Here is a 10,497-nt window from a genome sequence, read left to right on the forward strand (position 1 = left end):
GAGATAGTACTCTTTACCTATACCCTACACACTTAAAAGCAGAAAAATCTGAGTTTATCGGTTTTCTTCAGAAAATAAGGGGTTAATTAAATATATTTATTTAAAATTTGTAATACTTTTAAATTCCCGTTAAAACTCTTAGCGTGAACATTAAAAACTCCACGTCCTTTTAGCGTGCACATCAATTGTCCTGGTTTACACTAAGTGTAAATAGAAAAGGATAGTCTAATAAAACTGTTATAGTACTACCCTGAGTGTAAGTACACAGAGTGTAAAACAGAACAGCTTAGAGCACGCTAAAAGGGTGTGTCATGTGACTGTCCTAAACGAATACAGACAATATCATGTTTTTAGAGCCGTTTTGATAATGTTTCAACACAATATTTGTAAACAAAGGACTATCAAATTGAAATTTTAGAACAAAAAATTGCTAACTTAGAGCAATTTCTTTTGCTTACCTATAACTTTGGATTTTGGTATAGTAAAAATGAACAACGCGGGTGTTTCAGCGGCCAGCGGGAACTTAAATGTATTAAATTTTTAAAGAATATTGAAGCCTGTATGTCTTGTATGTCGTAAATGAGTGTTACCATTTAAACAATTTGAGACTATTAAAAAAATGGACGAAAACCTATTCATTTTCAATAATTAGTTTATTAATTAAACAAATCAGTCTTTTGTTTAGACCAGGTTGTGTGCTGGATATTTAAATTCGTTATTGTAAAATTACTACACTTGATGCGTCCAAAATTTGCACAACCATGGTTCAATTGCTCGTAATTATAAATCAAAACATTTTAACTAATTAACGAAAATTTCCATCATTTTCTTAACTTTTAATAAAATTATTTACCGAAAGTTACATTCCAAACGATTTATCAAGGTAGCTAGTTAATTTTTAGCCATATTTTCCTCGAAAATATAGACTTTTGCTCTGTATCGAAGTGGTGGGATGTGTTATACATCCGTCTCATGACCCTAGAACACAATTGTTAGGTTTTTTGGAAAAGTCTGATTCAAAATACCATTTCAATGAAAAGTATCTTTTAATAAGAAATATATGAGGGGGAAATATGATTTTGGTGATGGAGCTCTTACTGTTCACAAATATTTTTTAATTATGTAACCATTAATTGATTAATGAAGTGTAAAGAACAGTAGAAGCAACTAAGACTCAATTGGTTAAATAAAATAAAAAGAATTTATAGTAAATTTATAATCTTGATGAGAAAATAATTAGTATTATTATCCAGAACTATATTTAGTTTTGTATTTTTGTCTATTTTTTCCATAATCAGTTTGATGTGGGTACAAGCTGTGTATAAAATATTCTCACGAAAAATGAAACATAATTCCATGCTTTAAAACTTAATGTTAAACTTTAGTAAATAATAAGAAGAATATTAATGGTTTTTTTTAATGACTGATTTCAGTAACAATGAAGTTTATGTTTACAATGCTTATGCTTATGTAAATCCACCCTCAAAATTTATTCTAAAATTTAATTTTCAGTATAATCAGAAATAACATGAGGGAATTCGATTAACTTGACGTGAGCGATATTATGTGCTAGTGGTAGTTAGAGTCATCTTCTATCTATCTACTAATGCTTTGCGATACAGCCATATTGAAAAAGCCTCTCCGGAGCTATTTAAATTTTGGGGATTTATATCTCCCTCTTAATTGGACGAAATCGACTTTTGGTTTTCCTAAGGTTTGAGATTGTAAGGCCATTATGACTGTTTTATTCGTGATTTTTTAATGGTCGGGTAGACCATTTCATAAGTATTTATTGGCTCGCTTTGGTACCTGTCTGTCTAGTATGACTTATTTAACAATAGTGGAAGCGGTAAAAATATAAATTTTTTCCCATTACTTTCACCATATTTGATATGTTTACGATTTTAAATTCAAAAACGTAAATAATACTTTTTAAGAAACAATAAAAAGATTTATTTATTATTGTACTAAAAAAATGTAGAAAATATTTTTTTCTGAATCCCTCACATATGAATTTGAAAACGCTATATTTTATAGTTAGAAAAGTAAGGAATCCAGCTTCAGGGGCTTTGAGAGTTGGATACAAATAAAAATATATTTAAAATTATATTTGAAGCATATATACATGGGTTTATGGACCTATAAACCTGTATGTAGGAAATTTTAAAACGGTTTGGTAATAATTATAAAGTAATAAATTAATTTTCTAGCTTTTAATCAATTTAGTACAATCTTTTTGTCAAAATAATAAACATAAATGATTGTTTCTGAAATCACTTTTTAAAAAATTAACACTAGATCGTACTTAAAAAAAATATTATATAATTTTTGAGTGCCAAAATTAAATAAATAAAATGTATTAAAAAGAATACAATTAAATCAATTTGGTATGCGATTGTTGAATTTTTTTTTATATTTTCAATTATTCAAAAAGAATTAAAAATGTTTTTTTTAAATAATAAAGACAGAGTACAGAGTAAAAATTATTTAAAAATTGATCGGTTTTCAGAGAGAAAAAATATTACGTAATATCCGTCCCATGTAGAAATTAATATTTTTAAGAAATTTTATTTACTATGAATTTAAAAGACATTGATTAATGATTATTATTGGGGCCTGATTGTAAATAAGTTTTTGTTTCAATTTCAATTCGTACTTTGTCTTCCAATATATTTTCTGTTTAAGAAATTATAAAAAAATGTTATACAAAAGAGTTAGAAAATATATTTGTAATTTAAAAGAGGAAATAAATGACATGAATTTAAATTTAAAAATAAAAGAAAAATAACTAGTCAGATGGAGTCTATTATATATAAATGTTTGTTGTATATATTATCAATCATGTTATACAAAATCGATGTTTTTAAAATTTATAAACAGATTTTACTGCATGCTTGTGCAACAACAACAAAAAAATTATACGTTTATATAAATGTATATATAATTAAATTAGAATGTATAATTATTAATTTCATGTTGTGATTATATTATTATTAAATAAATTGTATTTGAATGTTATTTAAGTGATTTATTTTCGCCCCTATCTACTTAAGCTACAAACAAGGGCAAGTGTTAAACATAGCTATATCACTTGCAAAAAACAAAAAACATTATAATGTAGTCAAATGGTGGTTTTTCGACAATAAAATCCGAATTTAAAGTTTTCATGAGGTCGGCCTCAAACCAAAAAATGCTCAATATTTTCGTATTTTTAAAATTCTTTCCTTCAAAACTCTTATAATACCACGTAAAAGTATATTAAAATCGCCCTCCTAAAACGAAGAATAAGAAAACTACTCGAAGTGATTATGCAATTTCTGTGCTCTTTTTTACCCCTTTTATGTTACATGAACATTAAGTGCTACATACGTAAATTACCAAGAAAATAAATTTGGCGCACGGAGTGGGTAATTTGCTATTTCTTGCTCGGAAAACAGTGCAGAAATAGAGTCATTATCCCACATGAGCGAAGAAAATTTAATATCATTTGTATCAAAGAGTTTTTAAATCAAGAATGATATTCAGAATAGGAATTTATGTTCAAAGTAGGTAAACTTGATAGTAGTCTTTTGGTGCTAAATTTATAAATTTAAACTAATAATGTTTAAATTTCTTTCTTATTTTATAAATGATCACCTCAATTTTTTTTTTTTATGTCAAACTCTCTTTAAGAGACAATTTTTGAAGTGAAAATTTCTATAGGTGCGTTAGACGATTTTTGGCAGGGTAAAATCTTATGGTTTCACATCATGAATACTACATAATTTTTGCAGTATTTCTTCTAGTCGAATGTATGTTACCTTTTCTAAAAACGTTGTCGAAAGGCTGAACATAAGTTTTCGGCACAGCCACAGGCTATATGCCTTTTCATTTCTATTACGTTTCATTATTGTTTCGGACAGACCGTAATAAGTTGGACAAAGATACAAGATATTTGTTATTCATTTTATCTCCTTGTTTCTTAACAAAATGTCCAAAACAAAAGGTAATCACTATTTAAAATGAAAAGGTCTATTTATAAATTTCATATTTGGCATAAAATTAATAATTGTGCATGGTCACTGGTCTGATTAAAATAAAAAATTGCGTGGGATTTTTAAACTTTTGTAATTTCAAGTTCAATATAATGCCGACTAGTGGCAGCATACATCAGCCAATATTGAATAGGGTAAAATTGGGTAAAATCAGTAAAATGTCAAATACTAGCGATAAAACAACTGAGTTTGTAAAAAATTCATAAAAATCGAAACTGTTATTGTATGCAAAATAAATTCGTCAAAAGCTAGTTAATAAATTTGTAGTATTAGCTAAATAAATTATATATTTAAAAATAGCTAAATATAATTAAAAATGTTGATTAAAGTAAAGGTAAGTTATTCATTTCAAACAGAGTTTTTACTTTTCAATAATAATAATTTTTCAATATTATTTTTGGGTTTTGCAGACGTTAACCGGCAAAGAAATAGAAATTGACATCGAACCAACGGATAAAGTTGAAAGGATAAAGGAACGTGTAGAAGAAAAAGAGGGTATACCACCACAACAACAGCGGTTAATTTTTTCGGGAAAACAAATGTATGATTTTCTTAAAATTATAATTTTTCTTGTAAATTAAATTAAACTGTTCTTATTGTTACAGGAATGATGAAAAAACGGCCCAGGATTATAAAGTTCAAGGAGGTTCTGTTCTTCATTTAGTCCTTGCTCTACGTGGTGGATTCTGATCGAAAATTTTTATTTATTCTTCTTTCTATTTTTAATTTTAAGATATTTTGTATTTGAAAGAGATGATTAATAAATGGTTATTTTAATTTGAAATGATATATCTTATTTATGATTTAAGGTTAGGGAAGTTTTTCCAATAACTATCATACATTCTTAAAAAAGTAATTTGAAAATTTTTTATTAAAATAATTTTTTTGGCTAAATTATGAATTGAATGAAAGAAAGTCCGGCAAACAAGTCGCGTAATTATAATTTATATTAAACTTTTCATAACCTACAAATTAATTTAAATTTATAGAATGCGTTGTCATATTGACAGTTATCAAAAACATTTAAGCATGGATGGACATAAGGCTTTAGAATTATTAATTTTTAAAGATGAAGGTAAAATATAAAATTCATGATGGATTAAGCAATTATTTTGATTTGTACAAAAATTCTTGCATAAAAACGTAACTTGTTAATTTGGTTTTTTCTTTTCTAGGAATGCCCTCCGATTTAATAGAACGCCTTTCAATAAATTTACAATTAACATGCGATTATTTAAAAATAAATAGGGATAAAATTCAAGAAATACCTACGGTTGTGCAGATAACAGGAGATTTCTGTGATTCAGAAGATAAAACTAGCATTCTTTGGGATTATATCTGTTGTGGATTTTATATTTTAATCGATTGTATTAAAGTTCCAGAAGATGATAAAAGTGATATTTTTAGTGTTGTTCAACAAAAAAATATAAGAACTATATTAGAAATAATTTTAATGTTTGGTTTAGTTCCAAATTTAATACCTGGTGTTGGTATTCCATTAAACGTGCGTTCACAATTTAAAACATCTCCACAAGAATCTTTAACAATTATTCAAAAGTATACTCGTTTGCGTTCATGTGCTGCTGGACTTTTATTATGTAATAAAAATTTCGAAATACGTAAATTTATATTAAGCAGACATTTAGGTGATTTATTAGCTGCTTTGTTTCAATTATCTTTTGCTCCACTTAAAAAGCCTATACATGCAACGAATGAATTTCAAATAACCGAAGAAATATGGGAAAAGTTGCAAAGTGATCGACTATTTTTTCGAAACAATTTAAATAATTTACTAAACTCAACATATTTACCTGCTTTAATTAGAGAAATAATGGTTCTAATGGGTGTACAAAAACCTCCGGCGCCGAGATGGTTAAAAAGTGAATCTTCAAGAATGTTATGCGATTTATTAGTTAAAAAAGATGGCATTTTAGCATTATGTTATGCAATGTTTGAAAGTTATACTGTTGATATTGGCGCTCAATGGAAGCAAATGGAAATTCTACAAAAGTTAATATTTGATATTGGAAATTCAAGCATTTTACCAAATTTCTATGAAAATGTATCTTCTCAAATATTAAAAATGTTATCCGAAGTTGAAGATGACAATTCTAAACATTTATATCTAATTATAACAAGATTATTTTGTAAATCGATTATCGAACAAAAAAGAGAAATTTTTGAAACCGAAATATTTAGTGTTATTAGTAAACCATTAGCCAAGTGTACAAAAATTGATATAAATGAAGAATTAGTTGTAACACAGTTTGAATTGATACAATCTTTAAAATTTGTGTACCAAATTTTTGCTTTAGAAATTAATTCTAAAACGGAAATTTTATTAGAACCCTTAATACCGTATACTGATATTATTTTTCAATTTTTTGTGAAATTATTTAGTGATAATAGCACTGATAAAAAATACGCGAAATTGACTTTATTAAAAATTTTAAATAATGTTAATTTCGAAAAATTATCAGCCATTATTAATTTAATATTATTTCGGAAAGAGTCCGAAAATTTGTACAAATTTTCTGATCATTTAGAAATACTAACTGGTGACAGTGGAATTTATGTCAGAAAAAGTTTGAATAAAATTTATTACACCCTTAATGAAACTGATGAATCGTTTCAAAATTTATTAACAGATTTATCGAATAATGTACAAGCTAAAATTTTCCAAATTATTTTTAACGAATTTTGTAATATGTTTTCAAATAAAGCTGAAACAGTTAATTTACTTTTGGATGATGATAAAGATTTTGTACCAACATTTGCAGCAGATAAATTATTTTCTCTGAAAATTTTAGCTTACTTAGCTGAAAAAAAGTCTGTTATGGAAAAATTAGATATATCAATTTTAATAAAATTTGTTAATAACTTATTTGAAAAATATGAAAATTTAAATACAGATGATTTTGGAAATTCTGAGGGGCTATTTTTATCATTAATGCTGTTAGATATTCTTATTGACAATTCAATTGAACTGAGTCAATTGACTGGTTGTATAAATTCATTGGAAGCTGTTGCAAATAAAACTAAAAACGTTGAGTTGAAAACGTACATTACACAAACATGTACAAAAATACGAAATGGTGGCATCGATAAATCAAATAATGGGATCAAATCAGAATTTGACCAAGCATTGGAGGAAATTTGTGATCCTTTATTGCCAGTTCGAGCTCATGGATTAATGTCGTTAAAGAAGTTAATTGAAACGAACGATATAACTGCATGTGCTAGAAAACAGTATATTTTATGTATATTTCAAGAAAATTTGAAAAATACGGACAGTTACATATACTTAGCGGCCATTAATGGAATTGCTGCTCTATCTACAATTTATACTGACAATGTTCTTGATATTTTAACAGAAGAATATGTAAACATGAAAGAATGGCGGAATGAGGAAGAACATCATAGAGTACGTTTGAATTTAGGTGAAGTTCTTGTACAAGTTACAAAAAAGCTAGGTAAATTGGTTTCTTATGAAATTTTTAATAGCTTAATATATGAAGAGAGAAAGCTAGTAGACAGTAAAAAAAAAATGATACAGTAGTTAGTTTCAGTTTCTGTTGGACTATAATACGATTCTTTTAAAGGCAATACAGATAACGTAGAGGTTTTGTTTAAATGGAATGGTGATTGTGTCATTTGAAAGTTTTTTTCAAGAAGAATACATCAGATATTGAAACAAAGTAGACTGACTTTTTTCGCGAACTTACGGTGATTTAAATGTACCGGTACCCGCAGTAGGTTTTAGTATTTTTTATTACAAAAAGCACACGCACACACACTAGAGACGATTTAGAGTCAATTAATAAAGGGGGAAAGACTTTAATAAAGTGGAAATGAGTCCGCCGAAAAAACGTACGTGTGTCTGTCATAGTAAAGACAAGAAAATTATAACTCGTCATTTCTTTTATTTTTTACTCTAAACCCCTCATTGTGTGTGCGCATATGCTTTTTTGCGGTGAATGTAACAAAAATTACTAAAATCAAATACTTTTAAATTACTGTAAGTTCGTGAAAAAAAGAGTCGATTTAAAATCCATTGTTTTCATATTAAAAAATCTTTGCATGCCCGTGTCTCTTCTAAGAGCTTTGTGGCAGCAGTATTGTCGTTAAACAATCCGTATTTAGAGTCTTCTTGAAATCATAAAAATTCAGCCTTTTTGAACCCTTTGAGAGTATTTTAAAGGTTACCCTTCAACAACATTAATGGTAGAAATTCTACTATGTTGCATTAATCCAGCTACGCTATAATTTTGATTTTCTTATATTTTAGGGGAAATGGCTCCTAAATATAAAACCGTTTTGCTGAATACGTTTTTATTTGGAGTAAAGGATGATGATAATTTAATTCGAACATCTAGTTTATCGAACTTAGGACAAATTTGTGAAGTTTTGGGATATAAATTAGGAAATGCAACAATAGAGGTTTGAAATATTTTTTTTAAATATTAATTATCTTTTAATTAAAATTTGTTTTTATTTTTTAGATTTTACATTGTTTAGATTCAATTATAGAAACAGATAAAGCAATAGAAGCTCGACGTGCTGCTGTTATGGTTATGTATCAATTGTTGAAAGGTTTTGGACCAGATACAATTGTATGTCTGAAAGAAGCACTCCTACCTATTTATCGTAAATTAAAGGATATTTATATCCATGAAAAAGATGATACTATGCGATTACATGCACAGTTAGCATTAGAGGAGTTAAATAATTCAACTAGAAATTTTTTACTTCCGCCGACTCACTTAAACAAAACTATAAATATTTTTGGTGATATTTCTCTTCAATGATCCGTTAAATGCATGTAAGCTATTTTTGTATTTGATTAAAACTGTTGTATGATTAAGGTTGAATGTTAGATATTCGGACGTCGGATACATAGGCAATAAGTGGACAGTGTATAGAATGTCTCGGTTATCGAATGACGTTGTAATGTAGGATAATATATTTGCAACGTAACACGACTTACGGAAAACGACGTTGGACTATTTGAACTATGCCCTGTATATACGGAAATTAAATGCAAAAATCTACCTATGCTAATATGAAAGCGTGATATTTATAACAACTTCAAATATTAAACTTAAAAGTGATTTAGATACTTAAAAAGAATCGAATGCTTTGGAAAACATCTTCAATAGCATCGAAACATTTAAAACTAAAATAAAAAATATAAATAAAACTAAAATATGATAATTTTGTTACCACCTAATAATTTTATACAAAAAAATTAAAAGCATTTTTTTTTAAATCGACTTAATTTTTGCATTTGATTTACTTTCGAAAACCTATATAACACCGATTATTTCATTTGAATATAATAAATCTTTTTCTATTTAGAAGGTTGAAAACTTATTTTATCGATCATTTAGTTAATAAATACATTCAAAATTTGTAAATGATCCTTATTATAATAATTTCTTTGTCCGCATAAAGAAATAGTACAATTTATTAATTTTACGTAAATTGATGGAGTAATAATTGCTTTGACAGAATAATTGATAGATTTGATATTTGCGTATTTTGATCTGGTGCATGCTTGGGATAAACCAGTGTCAAAATGCTCTGTTAACGTATTACGCACAGCACTTATTATGATTTTTATTGTCCTGTGATTGTAGTACATTTAGTTAAATTGGCAAAACATTTACAAATTTGGTCAGAATTAATGACAATATACTTTCTTCATCATACAATGTGGCTATATAGAATCTATTGAAAGTATTTTAAAATTAGAATATGCTACATTAAAAAGCAAAACTGAAAAAATTATTTAAAATATATTATGGGAAAAGAAATGTTGTAACATGCTCCTGTGACTGTGTTTTTATTTTTATTTAAATATTAATATTGTGACAAATTTACAAAATTTTCATTTGCTTCTTCTTTTTTTGCAAGAAAATATGCAATATTAATTTATAATAAATAAAAACTCTTTTCGTAGACGTCTTAGTTGTTAGGTAAAATTATTCTATGCTAGTATTACTTTAAGATTTTCACTTTTTAAAATGAGTTCGAGTTTATCCACTTTATTATTAAGGACTGTATATTCTGATGCATAAGTTTTATTGCTATTTCTTGATTTTCTTCAGAGTTATACTTCTAAGGTGGCTTCTTCTTAATATTGAAGTCCCCAATTTTTGGCCAGAATTCAGGCTGATACAACATTACCTGTTATTTAGAATTAATACCACAACTTTTTGATTTTATATATTTTGATACTTTTTCCTCATTGGCAGTATTTTTAATACATCCTAAATACATCTACGTTTCTATTCTACAATTTCAAAACCGTTTTTCTCTTCTGAACTTCCTATACCATTCTTGACATTTTGATGCTAGTTTTTTATCTGTATGTTACAACTTTAAATTCTTAATTTATATTTATGCCTCGATTGTCTTTTCGTTTCGATTGTGATTTGGCTTTACTAACTGCAGAAGACAC

At 27.1% G+C, this 10,497-nt stretch overlaps 2 protein-coding genes across 2 annotated transcripts; both read left to right on the top strand.

The window, feature by feature from the left end:
* Window positions 1–4,176: 4,176 nt before the first annotated feature.
* On the top strand, window positions 4,177–4,758 carry LOC123305092 (NEDD8). The gene is made up of 3 exons (XM_044886708.1): window positions 4,177–4,368; window positions 4,445–4,575; window positions 4,640–4,758. Exons 1-3 carry the CDS (start codon window positions 4,351–4,353, stop codon window positions 4,722–4,724), a joined length of 234 nt encoding a protein of 77 aa, XP_044742643.1. The 5' UTR covers window positions 4,177–4,350; the 3' UTR covers window positions 4,725–4,758.
* A 266-nt stretch (window positions 4,759–5,024) lies between these two features.
* Window positions 5,025–9,254, top strand: LOC123292398 (transport and Golgi organization protein 6 homolog). Its single transcript, XM_044873048.1, has 6 exons — window positions 5,025–5,109; window positions 5,210–5,428; window positions 5,501–6,299; window positions 6,924–7,507; window positions 8,323–8,474; window positions 8,537–9,254. The coding sequence occupies exons 1-6, from the start codon at window positions 5,025–5,027 to the stop codon at window positions 8,840–8,842; spliced, it is 2,145 nt and encodes a 714-aa protein (XP_044728983.1). The 3' UTR covers window positions 8,843–9,254.
* Window positions 9,255–10,497: the final 1,243 nt, after the last annotated feature.

Source organism: Chrysoperla carnea, chromosome 1 (genome assembly GCF_905475395.1).
Source record: "Chrysoperla carnea chromosome 1, inChrCarn1.1, whole genome shotgun sequence".
NCBI lineage: Eukaryota > Metazoa > Arthropoda > Insecta > Neuroptera > Chrysopidae > Chrysoperla > Chrysoperla carnea.

Bases quoted from the DNA above. Each gene is read 5' to 3' on its own strand.
- LOC123305092 (XM_044886708.1), top strand. The intron at 4,576-4,639 runs GTATGATTTTCT...TTATTGTTACAG, and splicing joins ATTTTTTCGGGAAAACAAAT to GAATGATGAAAAAACGGCCC.
- LOC123292398 (XM_044873048.1), top strand. From the start codon at position 5,025: ATGCGTTGTCATATTGACAGTTATCAAAAACATTTAAGCATGGATGGA. The intron at 5,429-5,500 runs GTGATATTTTTA...TGTTTGGTTTAG, and splicing joins AGTTCCAGAAGATGATAAAA to TTCCAAATTTAATACCTGGT. The intron at 6,300-6,923 runs GTTTGAATTGAT...TAACTTATTTGA, and splicing joins GAAGAATTAGTTGTAACACA to AAAATATGAAAATTTAAATA.